Source organism: Heteronotia binoei, chromosome 17, assembly GCF_032191835.1.
Source record: "Heteronotia binoei isolate CCM8104 ecotype False Entrance Well chromosome 17, APGP_CSIRO_Hbin_v1, whole genome shotgun sequence".
In the NCBI taxonomy this organism is placed as follows: Eukaryota; Metazoa; Chordata; class Lepidosauria; order Squamata; family Gekkonidae; genus Heteronotia; species Heteronotia binoei.
In genome coordinates, this window is record NC_083239.1 from 32,701,880 (window position 1) to 32,716,687 (window position 14,808).

Genomic DNA, 14,808 nt, shown 5'->3' on the forward strand with positions numbered 1-14,808 from the left:
GCTGTCTTTTTAAAAAAGGCCCCGTGTGTGCACTCAATAGGAGAAGCACGCAAACACTCCTCAGAGAGGGGTTGGGGGGAGGGAAACCCTGACCTTGCTGGAAATGGCTTGGCGCGATCACACAGCCCTTCTGTTTATGAGTTGCCTCAGGGCATTCAGACAGCAGCCAATTATGTGACCTACATCCGATTCATGGGGATGCTACCGGGAAAATCCAGGTAGTTTTTGATGTGAACAGAAGGTGTCCAGAGACAGGGTGAGTGCAGGTGCGGCTCGGATTACAGATGTGCTTGTGTGATCGTGCACTTTTAATCCGAATGGGAGGTGGGGCTAGGTCGGAGCAAATCTCCTGTGTAATCTCCGTGGTCTCACTGGTAGACCATGGAGGAGCAAATCTCCTCCGTGGTCTCACTGGCAGCTTCTGACATTTAAATAAATAATTACAACTGTGCATATAGAAGTGTGCTCGGGTGTGTGGGGGGGGGGGGTTAAATCTGATTTTAGGCCTGATAGTCTGTTTATGGCTGCTTTTTAGGATCAGCGCTGACTTCTCCAGTCCAGAACTCCAAAGGTAATGTGCAGTTTGCTTGAGAGCTGAGTTTGGGCAGGGATCAGTTTATCTAGGGGGCAGTCTGGAAACTGGCCCAGGGCACTATTCTGGTGGAGGGTGATAGAAAACGGTGTTGGAAAATCAACACTGCCAAGTCAAAAGGCAGACTGCAGTGCATTTTTGAAAGGGTGTGCATTGTGAAAATTGGGTGCTTTATTCTTGTTCAGAATGAGAATAAATGGGAATAAAGGGGATATTGGAGGGGGCATCCTTGAATTTTGCCCAGGGCTCAGAATGGCTAAGGGAGTAATCCTATTCAGATCTTCTCAGAAGTGAACCCCATTTGATTCAATTGGGTGTACTCTCAGGAAAATATTTTAGGATCACAGCCCAAGACAGCCCATGACTTTGGGTTATGGATTTCCTTAAGACCAAAGAAATGTGTCATGCCAATAAGACTGGAGTGGGTGGTTGAGCTGTCTCTTAGGAAAGTTTATCCGAGGAAAAGCATCTGTTCACCATCCAGATGGGCACAGATTTCCAGCTATTATATGTCTGTCCATTCACTGGGTACAAAATGGTGGTGTAGTCCCTTCATAGATTTTAATGAGGAAATTACACAATGCTGGTGAGCATCCTTGATACCCAGAAAGACCCGCATAGCTAATTAGCATATACTACTCATTAATATTTTTCAGTTAGACACAATGCATGATTTATAATTTACACTCTCTCTCTCCAGAGGGCTGTGGGTCAATTATTAGGGATGGGCACAAACCACATTTTTACAGTTCATTTTGGTTCCTGGTTCATGGCTGAACAACAAACTGAACCACAGACTGAGAGATTCGTTCACAAACCGAACCAGTTCATATCAGTTCATGACCCCTGTTTTCTGCTCCCAACTGCTCTGCTGTTTTTAGTGAAGAGAAGAAATCAGAAGTTTAAATGGGCTTTCTGCTCTTCACGAGCTTTCGCAAACTGCCTTAAAATTCATGGAAGTTAGCGGTGGCTCTTCAGTTCACGAACCACAAACCAGCCAACATTTGTCATGAACTTTCACCATGAACCAGTTTGTGCCCATCCTTATTAATGATCTTGCACATGCTTGTGTGCAGAAGACCTTCACCAATCTAATCAATCTGATTCCAGAGGATTTAAAATTTGAGGTGCTGTGGTAAATGATGAACAGCTGGAAGCTACAAGGCCAAATACCCAGCCCCCTAAGATATGCCCCCTAAGGTGGGAAGGGAGCCCTAATTGTAGCATTTGTTGGTGGTTGGCTTTGGGACAGGGAGAAGGTAGGACAGTCTGGTCAGTTTCTGATCAGGATCACTGCAAAAATAAACATGACATTCTCTCCTACTGCAGAATCCCTGCTGTATCCATACGGGATAGACCAAGGTGATACAAAGAACCCCAAGTCAGATGATGGGACATCTCCAGAAATATCTATTTCAGTGCCCTTCACCTTTTATGGCAAGGGATACAGATCTCTCTATGTATGTAATACTTGACCAGATCAAACACTATCTTCCTGTTTCTCTCCCAGAAGTGAAGGTGGCAAAAAGCTTTACCTGCCTCTATATTTTACTCTTTGTACTTCTTGGCCATCATTAGCTTCCTAAGGAATCGGTCAATTGAGGGTGCTAGGTAGAAATATTTTCTATGTACATAAATTAGTGTGTGAATATTTTGAGAGGTGATCTGGTGTGACTCTTCATCAGACAAATCAAATGGGGTGTATAATGACCCATGTGTTCTAGGATAAGGCACAGCAAACTTCACTTGCTTTTCTCTGTATGAGTTTCTTTCTACAGTGTGGTGGTGGAGCAAAGTGGCATCAAGTCACAGCTAACTTATGGTGACCTTGTAGGGCAGGGATGGCCAACGGTAGCTCTCCAGATGTTTTTTGCCTACAACACCCATCAGCCCCAGCCATTGGCCATGCTGGCTGGGGCTGATGGAAGTTGTAGGCAAAAAACATCTGGAGAGCTACCGTTGGCCACCCCTGTTGTAGGGTTTTCAAGGCAAGAGATATTCAGAGATAGCTTGCCATTACTGACCACTGTGTAGTAACTCTGGACTTCCTTGGTGGTCTTCCATCCAAATACTAACCAAGGTCAAACTGAACCCCATTTGTTACAGTTCATGACCCCTGTTTAGCATCCAAGATCTGATGAGATCAGGCTAGCCAGGGGTATCTGGATCAGTGCATTCATAGTGTGCATTCTGATAACTGAAGACATGACCATAACTTCCAGGGTTCTCCTGAAAGTAGGAATAACAATTAAACAAACTGATGTATCCCTGTTGAGTGACCCTACCACCATAAAGGTGCCATTGGACTCGAATTTTGTTCTGCTGCTTCAGACCAACATGGCTACCCACCTGAATCTATCATTAATTATGCTTCTAAGTTCATGTCAGACCAATTCTTTCTACCTCCCTATCTGGCAATTGATCCAATCTCACACATTCACCTCTTCCTCTTCTGACGCCTTCCTGTAGGTTAACAACAATGGTGTTGTCTCCTTTGGTGTGAATGTCTCACAGTACACCCCTGATCCTTTCCCTCTGGACGGTGGATGTCCCTTTGTGGCTCCATATTGGGGTGATGTCGACAATCGGTGGGGTGGGGATATCTTCTGGAGGCAGACACAGGATCCAGCAGTGCTTAGCCGTTGCTCTGCAGATATCAACGAATACTTCCCTGGGATCCCTTTTACAGCTATCTGGGCCTTCATTGCTACCTGGGACCGTGTGGCCTATTTTGGAACTGCTTCAAAGAAGGTAGGCCTCTCATTGATGGGTGCCTATGGCTCCTTGTGAGTGTTCTCTCAGCTTCATGAGAGCCATTTATTCATGAGCTATTAGCCACAGTGTGTATATATATATGTGTGTGTGTGTGTGTGTGTGTGTGTATATATATACAAAAAAATTTTGGCCACTGTGTGACACAGAGTGTTGGACTGGATGGGCCATTGGCCTGATCCAACATGGCTTCTCGTATGTTCTTATGTTAGGGTTGCCAAGTCCAATTCAAGAAATATCTGGGGACTTTGGGGGTGGAGCCAGGAGACATTAGGGGTGGAGCCAAGATCAAGGCTGTGACAAGCATAATTGAACTCCAAAGGGAGTTCTGGCCATCACATTTAAAGGGACGGCACACCTTTTCAATTCCTTCCTTCCATAGGAAATAATGAAGGATAGGGGCACCTTCTTTTGGGGCTCATAGAACTGGACCCCCTGGTCCAATCTTTTTGAAACTTGGGGGGTATTTTGGGGAGAGATACTAGATACTATACTGAAAATTTGGTGCCTCTACCCCAAAAAACAGCCCCCTCAGAGCCCCAGATACCCGTGGATCAATTCTCCATGATTTTCTATGGGAATAAATCTCCATAGGGAATAATAGAGTTCCCAGCAGACATTTCCCTCCCCTCCCCCTGCTTTCTGACGACCCTGAAGTGGGGGGAGGGCCTCCAAACTGGGGGATCCCCTGCCCCCACCTGGGGATTGGCAACCCTATCTTATGTTCTTATGAGTGTTTCTGTTATGACAGAAGACAATGCAAATGAGACATGGGTTTTTGCTATAGAATCAGCATGGTACTAGGTCAGGGTCACTAAGTGTCACCAGAGACTTTCAGACAAAGGTTCTGCCTGCACCTTAAACACCTAATTGAACTTTCATATGCAAACAAATTATATTTCTTGTCTGAATTTATCAGCCTCCAGACAACTGTCAGGGGTGACAGAACTTTGTCTTTCTTGCCCCTACCTGGTCTCCAGCACTAGAACTGCCATCCTCCCGGTGGGACCTAGAGATCTCCTGGAAGTACTATTGATTTCCAGACTACAGAGATCAGTTTTTCTGCAAAAAATGACTGCTTTGGAGGGTGGACTATATGGCATCCTACCCCTGCTAAGCAGAGGGGAACAGCATGATTTCACTTCCTAGGAAAACCCAGAAGTCACATTATTTCTTTCTAGAAATCTCTGGACACTATGATTTCTCACAATTCCTAGAGAAACATGATGTCAGTTTCAACTTTTTCCTGGAAGTGACATTCGGTTGCTAGCAGTATCCCACCCACCCACCCACCCCATGTCCCCATCCCCTCTAGACTCCATCTGGTTGTCAGCCAGCCTGCTGGGGAGATAGGGTTGCCAGCCCCCTGGTCCAGTTGGAGTTTCCCCTGCTTTTGTGGGCTCCTCCCTGCTGATGACCAGCAAATGCCTCAAAACATGGCATGACGATGTCACCTAAAAATGACATCATCACATCGCCCAAGACTAGTTTTTGGGCAAAACACTATGATAAATTTGGGCTAGAATAATATTTTGCCTTAAAACTAGAGTGTTGCCATGAGACATTGGCAGTGTGATGACATCACTTCTGGAAAGCTCCAGGAAAGCCTGAAGATTCCCCTGCCAGGAAGAAGGTAGGACCTGGCAACCCTATGGGAAATGCAGAGTTTGAGGAAGAGATGGAGAGCTGTAGGGGTAGAGGTCTGATGCCATAGAGCAGGGGTGGCCACATAGAATAAACATCAGATTGTTTGAGAGCCACAAGACATGGGTATCAGATGTTTGAGAGCAGAAGGAAGGAAGGAAGGAAGGAAGGAAGGAAGGAAGGAAGGAAGGAAGGAAGGAAGGAAGGAAGGAAGGAAGGAAGGAAGGAAGGAAGGAAGGAAGGAAGATAAATAGGAGGAGGGAGAGGTGGAAAAAAGCAACTTTAAATGCATTTTCCAAGCTGCTAGCTGGCTTGGCTTGGCGAAGTGATTTAAAGAGAGAAATGCCTTCTCCAAGCCAGCCAATGGAGCAGTGGGGGCTTGGAGAGCCACACAAATGTGTGTGAAAGAGCCACATTTCTTCAGCTGAATTGTGCCAGAAGAACTCCAGGCCCAACCTTGAGATTGGTAACCATATGTAAGGCAGTGTCTTTCCAGCTGCATGTCTGATTCCTATGAGTTTTGGGTGGCCCTGGGTTGTCTTTTGAAGGAACAGCATTCTAAAAGGATCACAGCAGTTTTCACAATTATGGTCAATAATGCATTCATTGATTCCTGTCAATCTAACTCATTAGCAATGAATAAAGTACTGATTTTCTCTCAGTCATATGCGAGCTTTTCATGGTTGCTTGACATTGGAGGAAAGACGCTTTCTGCTTGCTCAAAGGTCCTCTCTTCTTGTCACAGTCCAGGACTGGCAATACAAATAGGTTCCAGAGCTGGACTTTGTTTTCTCTCAGGTCAGTCCCCTAAAGGTTCTTCAGTGAGGTTATCCACAGAAAGGTGAATTCTTGGTGGTCTTAGTGTTCACTGCTCCTTGGTGCCCCCAGAGGAATTCTTGGTTACTTTACATAAAGTTAAGAGGAAGTGTCAACTTGGGTGATCTCTTCTCTTGTGGTGCTGTAGAACTGATGAACGAGACACATCTGTTCCTTGACAGATTGTCCTTTTGTGCTTTTAAGAACTAAACAGTTAGTACTTTTTTCTATAGGTCAACACCTTCCAAGCTGTTTTGATTACCAATGGGGACATAGCCTTTATCGAGCTGAACTATGCTGATATCCAGTGGACCACAGGTCGAGCAAGTGGGGGTGATGCTAAGACTGGCCTTGGAGGAACCCCAGCACAGGTGGTTATAGACTGATCTTATATGTCATGTGGGGTGGAGAAGTCCTGAACTGAGGGTGTTTCAAGCTTCAGAGATATCAACAACTCATGTCAAAGGACCCCAACCTTTTTAAGCTAGTAGGCACCTTTGTAATTGTGACAAAGATCAGTGCATGCGACCAAAAAATGGTTGCCAGACGAAGTGATGTCCACTACAAAATGGCTGCCACAGGAAGTGGAACCTACCACAAAATGGCTGCCATAGGAGTCAGCACGAGCCACAAAATGTCAGGGAGTGAAGTTATGCATAACTCTCATAGCAGGTCTTCAACATTTCAAGCAGAAGCTCTGTTTAACAGGGCATTTTTAATTGTTTAACAATATTTTCTTGCATACAAACAGCTTCCCTGCATTCAAACAGTGCAGATTCTTCTGTTATGGCAGCAGCTGCTGCCAAAACAACCTGTAAAACATCTGCTCAGCCAATGAGATCTCCAGTGGCCAATCAGAAGCCCCACTGGGCTAAAGCTCCACTGGCCCCACCCACTTTCCCAAAACACTTGGTGGGTCCCAGGAAAGGTGTTGACAGATATCATGGTGCCCACATTGCCTCCCCCCCATAAGGAACTCAATCTTTCCTTTTGAGGGTAACTGTGAACTCTTTCACCATAAGATACGGAGGGTGGTCTCCCCTTGATGCAGTTCTGAAACCAATCAGGTCTGACTTTCTAAAGCTGCCAGAGTAAGGGAGAAAGCTACGCATTTAATGAACAAAAAGTAAAATCAAGCAGCATAAAATGCCACATTACCCACTATGCAAAATTACTATTACCATCTAGCACATTTTGCTCAAAGGCATCCTCTAACACAGTAACTCCACAAACCTCAGGAAAAGAATAGAAACAGATACCAATAGAATAAACTAAACTGTACTACATAAAAAAACCTTAAAACATAAAATACTAAATAATGTACAAAGAGCTTGGAAGCTCAGTGGAATTGCAAGTAAGTCAGTTCCCGGGAAACGATCAAATAATGAAAGATGATCTGTCAAATCTGTGCCACTTTTTATGAAAGATTTACTGAAACCAACACAGCCGGATGCGATATCCATCGCTGGAAAAATTCTCATCAACAAAAGTGCTTTTGATTGATGTGTCCTGGAAGAGGATCTTAAGACTTCCATGGTCAGATTTTTTTTTTTACCACTCTGAATTTCATAACACATAATCTATAATTTACGATCACACCTGCTCAGTAAATGAAGAAGCGTATGGAGGTGGTTATCATCCAGTCTCCGTTTGGAGGATAATAAATTTGGATTCAGAGATCTAGGGCAAAACCATGATGAATGATTCAGCAATAATGCGTATCTTGAGTGACATAACCCAAATCAGAATATAGATGTTATCTGGTCAGTAGATTGACTTTTGCAAGCGTTAGCTTTATTGATCAAAAAGGAGCCTTGGATATCAATACACACCACACATTTCTCCGGGAATTTTTGGCCACGATGGCCATAACATGGATTATGGATACAAGTTTATGCTGGCCGGTAAATGACAGCTGTTTGTGACGCAGTTCTAAATAGACTCGGGGTGAGGTTGCCGGGTTCCTCCTGGCCACTGGCAGGGGATGAGGGGGCATGGCTGTGGCTCAGTGGCAGAGCATCTGCTTGGCATGCAGAAGGTCCCATGTTCAATCCTCGGACTCTCCAGATAAAAGGATCAGGTAGGAGGTGATGGGAAAGGCCCCCACCTGAGATACTGCAGAGCCACTGTGAGTTAGAATAGACAACACTTCCTTGCAGGGCCAGCCCTCCCACTAGGCAAATTAGGTGATTGCCTAGGGTGCTGGCCTTCTGGGGGCACCAAATTGGGTGCCCCCATGTGACTCGGTGAGGTCCTGCTGCTGCCCAGTCACCGCCTCTCAGAGTTCCCCCTGTATGGGCCTTTTGGAGGCTCCAAGATGTGCGGACAGGGGGGCTTTCTCCCTGCTTTTACACCCTGGGGTGCAAAAGCAGGGAAATGATCTCCCCTCCTGTGCCAAGAGAGAGAGGTGTGGTCAGCAGGGCAGCCCCATTCCTATGGCCCATAGGATAGAATGGAGGGATTGGGCAGCTGCTGCAGCAGGACCCCAGAGAAGGGGTTTAAAGTTTGAAACCCCTTCCGTAGCGTCGTGCCACAGTGACAGCCCAATCCTTCTATTCCAGGGGTCCTCAACCTTTTTAAATAGGGGGCCAGTTCACTGTCCCTCAGACTGTTGGAGGGCCGGACTGCCGTTACTGTACAAGGCCGCGGGCCGTCAGTTCTCCGTCTTCTGCATCTCTCTCCCTTCCCCACACCACACACCCTGGCCTGGAAACTCACCTCACCTTGGTATCACCTCACACTCTGTCTCCGCCGCCTCAGCCCAGTGCCGGAAGTGTGCGTTGCTAACGCAAGTTTAGGTTGAACGTCACTTCCAGTCTGATTTTGCCATAACCCGGCGGGCCGCATAAACGTCCTCAGCGGGCCGCATCTGGCCTGCGGGCCGTAGGTTGAGGACCCCTGTTCTATTCTGTCCCATGGGCTCATAGGACAGAATGGAGAGATCTGGCTGTAGTGACCCCAGAGAAGGGGGGTGGGGCGCAATTAATTAGCCTTGCCTTGGGTGCCAAAGGTTCTAGAGCTGGCCCTGCTTGCTTGGTGGACCAATGGTCTGATTCAGTATAAGGCAGCTACATTAGTTCTTCAATCAACTTTGAAGGGAATGACTTTGCTTAGAAACGGTCTGGTGAAGCACTGTTGCTTTCTGTGGTTCCCTCAAACACACACTCAAAATGGCAACGTTTGGGAAAATTCTGTGCCATGGTAGTCTAAACCAACAACATGAAAGGTCAAATCCCACAAACTATATACATGTCTCACATCTGAGCAATCTATGCTGTGATCATGCATGTTGCTAGAATAGTAGAACTTTCGGCACTACATTTTCTACTCGGATATTTGCCATGGGGTGCCTGTTGTGAAGAGTGGATTTGTAAAAAGGGTTGTTCTCTTCCTGCGAACCTCAATCTCATATCCACTGCAGAAAGGGGTGTATGTGGCAGAAAGTGCTCTCAAGTAAGTCAACTTATGGTGACCTCATAGTGTTTTCAAGGAAAGAGACAATCAGGGGTGATTTGCTATTGTCTGCCTCCACATAGCAACCCTGGACTCCCCTGGTAGTCTCCCATCTAAGTACCAACCAGGACAGAGCCTGCTTAGATTCCAAGATCTGATGAGGTCCATCCAGTTTAGGGATATAAAAGGTTACACAGACACACAGAAGGGCTTTTGTATTTGCTATCTTTCTGGCACTGTATAAGTGGACCTGAGGGGAACGGAGTTGACAAGCACTTCGACAGTCCATAATAAATGGCTGGTGGACTTTATTCAACTTGGTAGACTACAAGTTCTGGATGATTGCAGCACAACTGGCCGGTCCAGCTGTTTTATTTCTAGAGAGATGGAGTTTAAAGGCCTGTTCTTCTAGGTGATTGTATCAAAGTACCCATTCACAGGATCTTCTATAGAGACTTGGCATGGACACGGTGGGATGTGATGTCTTCTTATTCCAGCACTAGGACCCACACTCAATGGTTTTCTTACCATTCCTTGACAGCACATGGGCCAGTTCTGCTTAGCTTCCAATGAGATTGGGTTAGCCTGGTCCAACCAGGTCAGGACTTAAAAAGGAGGGCTAGGCAAATACAGTACAACCCATTGTCAGGGCCAGATTAACAATTAGGCCAAGTAGGCACTGGCCTATGGGCCCCCATGCCTTTAGAGGCCCCGGGCCAGCTCTTCCCCCCAGTTTTCCCCCTACTTTCAGCCCTCCCAGCCTGCATGCACAGCCAGCAACTGAGCTGCTCTTTGCCCAACTTGCCTGGTGCAGCTGCTGCTGGCGTCATCGCCAAGTTTGCCTCTCTCTGCCTCTTCCCCACAGCTTTGTCAAAGGGGCTTTTGAGAAGGTGCCTGCAGGCTGCAGCTGGGGCCGTGGGTGGCAGGGCAGGCACTCTGACTCTGAGATAATTTGTGAGGGGAGCCCCGAGATTTTGACTGCCTAGGGGCCTCCACAGGTTTTAATCTGGCACTGCCCACTGTGAATAAACAGTTTTTTTGGCTATAGCACTGGATGATATAATAACTGCCTCCCTCCATCTGCATCTCAGGCTGGCTTTGACAGTGGAGACAAAATAAATTACTACAACATCCCTTCTTCCCGTACCCCTGATGTCCTCAATATTGGGGGGACCACCAACGTGGGAAAGCCAGGGCGATGGGTCTTCCAGGTGGATGAATTTGTGGCTCCAGTCACTACGGAGAGCATCGATTGTTTGCTGTGAGTACCCGGAACGTCAAGGCCAGATCTTCCTACAGGTACCTATGAGGAACATAATTCCCAGTCCTCTGAGCCCCTCAGTGCTGAGTGAAATAACTGGCGCATCTTGTGTAGTGTGACCTGGGCTTGGTAGGGTGAGGTGAAGCAGAGAGCCCACAGTGAGGAGCCCAAGAGCAGGGTAGGTAGGGGTCTCAGTTCCATGAGTGGAAAATGGCCTTCCAACTCTTCCAAGGCAATTAACAACACTCCCTGGTCCTTTCCCTTCACAGCCTCATCTTTGACTTTCAATTTCCTGCCACCTCTTATTAGGGTTGCCAACCTCCAGGTATGGCCTGGAGATCTCCTGCTTTTACAACCGATCTCCAGCTGGCAGAGAAAATATACAGTAGCACAGGTACCAGTGTATTAAGCACAATATATCCTTCAAAACCTCACCGGTTGAATTATCACCCTCACACAAAAAGTGTGCAAACAAACATTTAGTGCACAGTTTATAAGAAGTCTATACAGCAAAATAATAGAATGAACACCCACACAATGCCCCCCCCCCGACTATTTTCTAACGTCATGTCTCAGAGGCACTGCCTTCAGCCGCTTCTTGTAGTTCAGAATCTGGGTGGAGACAGGGATGTCGTTCTGCACAACTTCTCACAAAGAGATCAAAAGACTGGATTTCCTATGGTTTCATTGGTTTTACCCTTCATCAGCCTTCTCTCAATGTTGTTTTAACTGGAGCCACAGTACAAAGAATTCAATCACGGATCAACGCGTACATGCTTAAGTCTCTGCTACCAGCTCTCCCTGGAGAAAAATCAGCTTCCCTGGAGAAAATGGCTGCTTTGAAGGGTAGACTCTATAGCATTATACTATGCAGAGACCCCTCCCCTCCCCAAACCCCGCCCTCTCCCGACTCCACCTCCAAAGTCTCCAGGTATTTTCCAACACAGACCTGGCAACCCTATTTTAGCTCCATCTCACCATTACCCTAAGTGTCCTGCCCAAAAAACTAAGCCCACCCTTCCTTCTTAAGTCTCCATCCCCCTGGCTGTTGGACCCAATCACAACTTAGTTCTAAACAGGATGACCTCCCCACACGCAGCTGCATAGAGTTGCCAGATCCATGCTAGAAAAATCCTGGTGATTTGGAGGCAAAGCTTAAGAAGGGGAGGGACCTCAGCAGGGTACAATTCCATATGGTCCCCTCTCCAAAGCAGCCATTTTCTCCAGGGGAATTGATCCTTGTCTTCTGGGGATCAGCAGTAATTCCAGGAGATCTCCAGGTTGCCAACCCCACAGCTGCACCCTGTGCCAGCCACCCCCACCCTGCTGTTGGTGTTCTAGAGCATACTCTTCCCACCGGTTGGCTTCCCTGCCTGCCTCATGGATTCTCAGGCTTCCAGCCACGCCCTTCTGCCATTGTTGGGTCCTTGGGTCCCCAGAGCAGACCTCATCCCCTGAAGGTGCCACATGCAGAAATATGGAGAACCTAACTTCTAAACCAGTGGATTTTTAAAAAAAATAATAATAATTAAATTGAAATGGCTGTATTTAGGAGAAAGGCTAAGGCTCAGTGGTTTTGCATGCTGAAGGTCCCTATCTGAAGCCCCAGCATCTCCGGGTGAAGGAGCTCAGCTGCTGGGAAAGGCCATCCTCTGCCTTTTATTTCTATTCTGAGATTCCAGAGGCGCAGAAAATGCTGAGCTAGGTGGACTAACCAACAGTCTGACTCAGCTTAGGACAGCTTCGTGTGTTCTAGCTAAATCTATTCTTACTAGGCATAAGTCCGCTGGGAAGGTCGTTCTGTAAAAAAAAAAAATCAATAAAATCTATGCAAGGGTCGTCTTTGATGTGTCCTAGACATCTTCAAAGTGTAATTTTCTCCACTCTGCATAACTTGGCATCTGCTTTCTATTTTTGTATGATTTATTTTGGCTTTGCCATCACTGGGGAGGATCTACCAAGGAGTGTGAAGAGACCACCCCAACTTCGTCTGCTCATTCAGCCCCAGCTCTGGCTTCTGCTATTTCCCCATGCTTACTGGCTATCTCATAGACTGTGAGAGAGGGAGACTTGCTTTCCTGGTTTTAAAATGAAAGCTGAGGTTTCCAGAAGCTGTATTCGGTATGCAAGGCCACACTCTGTGTTTTTTTCCTCCTCTCCTGCAGACTCATAGCACATACAAAGCCTTAAATCCACACATTAGGGCCGGGGCGTGTTGCAGACCCATCTGTAAGCTTGTAATTAAATTTTCTTCTGACTTCTAGATGGGAAATGGGGAGGCAAGAAAAATTTGGGTGCCAAAGCAAGATTGTTGCTCTTTCTGTTCTCTGCTTCTCTTGTTTTTAATCCCTCCCCCCTCAGTTGTTGCAAAGGGGAAGAAAGAAAAAGGTCAGATAGATGATATTTCAGCCTAATATTCCTGTACTCCTCTTTGTGCATTCCAAACCACACCAGGAAGTGCAGGAACCAGCCAGGCAGACAGCGTGCATCCGATCTCATTTGGGGTTCATCCAGTTGGGTTTCATCCACGGTTTATGGGTCCGTGGGAGCAGCTGACCGATTAAATATTTGGAAAGCTGATACACCTGCATGAAGTAGCCAAGATGTCATCTCCCTTTCATTTTGGACTTTGTTGTCTCCTTCCTCCAGGTAAGATCTGTTCCAACACAGAGGACCTCCTCCATCTTCCAGGACAGGATGTACTCCAACCTCCTCGTTAAGCCATCTGCCACTCCCTCCAGGCACACAGAGCCTTTTGAATTCATGGTTAACTGTAGCATACCAATAAATGACTGGGTGCATGTCTCTGCTTTCCATTGTCTGTTACCTGGGAGATAGGAACTGGGCAGGCTGTCTGAGGAATCCAGAGAATAAATGCATGATACCTGGTCAGGTCCTGCAAACTTTTTGACTAGGAAAATTCAGAGGAGGGACCCCTTTTGACCCTCAGAAAAGGCTCTGCCGGGGACCACGGGATCCACATGAGCAAAACCTCTATAGAACAGGGTAATAGGAAGAATCATGATAGAATTAGTGGGAAACCTAGTAGGATCCACTCCAGTGTGTGAATGCAGTAGTAGTTACAGAAGCAGGGCTTTTTGGGTAGAAAAAAGCCCAGTGGGAACTCATTTGCATATTAGGCCACACCCCCTGAAATCATCATTCTTTCACACCGTGTTTTTTGTTAGAAAAGCCCAGGAGGGACTCATCTGCATACTAAGCCACACCCCCTGCCACCAAACCAGCCGGAACTGCATTCCTGTGTGTTCCTGCTTAAAAAAAAAAGCCCTGTACGGAAAGACTGGGGAGTGGGGAAGTCACAACCTCTGAATTTGTTTTCCTAACTGCTGGTGAGTGGGGTCCACTGCAAATAATCCAATAGTAAAGGAAAGATACTCTGCATATGCTCAGAGTACGCCCTTGAAACTGCTTCCAGGCATGGCGAATGGCATCGTCTTCTCTTGCTTTTCTAGTATGATTGTTTTGCCTTGAACAATGAACAAAAATCTTTCTGTGCCAGCTGAACTCATTTGTGGCTTCTCTGTTTGAATGCCACTCAGGTGCTAATATTGACATTGCAGAGCATGGAAGGATTAACAGGATGTGTAACTGCTGTGTAAAGCTGGAAGACATGCTTTAGAACATAAATATCAGCCACACCTCTCAGATTTGATGCCCAGTGATGGTGAAATTGACTTCAGCTTCCTCTGCTGCACCCAAGTGGCTGTTCTCAACTAAAGCACCCAGACTTCTCTTTATCTCTGCCTACCGCTGACTCCAAATTCGACTTAGCAGTGAAATTTTGAGGCTGGGGGGGGGGGGGTGTGTGGTCTTGAAGTAAAACCAGGAGAGATTCAAGAAATAGCAAAACTTCTCATGGGTCCATGGGATGCGGCAGTAGGTGACATGGATATCCACTAAAATCCCCCCAAGCAAAAAAATTGAGCCGTGAGGAGACTTCTGTTCTGCTGAGACATTTGCAGAATCACAAGAGATGTAAAAAGAATCTCTGTTCTTTACTTTTCCAAACTCTTGGCGTGTCTTCGATAGAATTGCTTTGAATGGTTGTTACATTCTATGGTCAGATAATAAAATTATATTACATTACATCAAATGCTTATAAGAAGATTGTCAGCATTTCTCAGTGGGCTCATACGTATCTGTAGTTTCGCCTCCATGCCAGGAAAACAGTCATGCTGTCTCTAACGATACATCATGTCAGCTGAACATGGTTTGGCACCGGGGTTTATGTGGTGGAAGGCGGTATCCT

General features: G+C 46.5%; 1 protein-coding gene across 1 annotated transcript; it reads left to right on the top strand.

Moving 5' to 3' along the window:
* The first annotated feature begins 1,899 nt into the window (after positions 1–1,899).
* On the top strand, positions 1,900–13,325 carry LOC132585761 (sushi, nidogen and EGF-like domain-containing protein 1). The gene is made up of 5 exons (XM_060257645.1): positions 1,900–2,052; positions 3,062–3,343; positions 6,058–6,195; positions 10,369–10,538; positions 13,188–13,325. The coding sequence occupies exons 1-5, from the start codon at positions 1,900–1,902 to the stop codon at positions 13,189–13,191; spliced, it is 747 nt and encodes a 248-aa protein (XP_060113628.1). The 3' UTR covers positions 13,192–13,325.
* The last annotated feature ends 1,483 nt before the right edge of the window (positions 13,326–14,808 follow it).

Coding starts and splice junctions, on each gene's coding strand:
- LOC132585761 (XM_060257645.1), top strand. CDS start 1,900: ATGACATTCTCTCCTACTGCAGAATCCCTGCTGTATCCATACGGGATA. Junction 3,344..6,057: donor TTGGAACTGCTTCAAAGAAG/GTAGGCCTCTCA, acceptor TTTTTTCTATAG/GTCAACACCTTCCAAGCTGT. Junction 6,196..10,368: donor TTGGAGGAACCCCAGCACAG/GTGGTTATAGAC, acceptor TCTGCATCTCAG/GCTGGCTTTGACAGTGGAGA.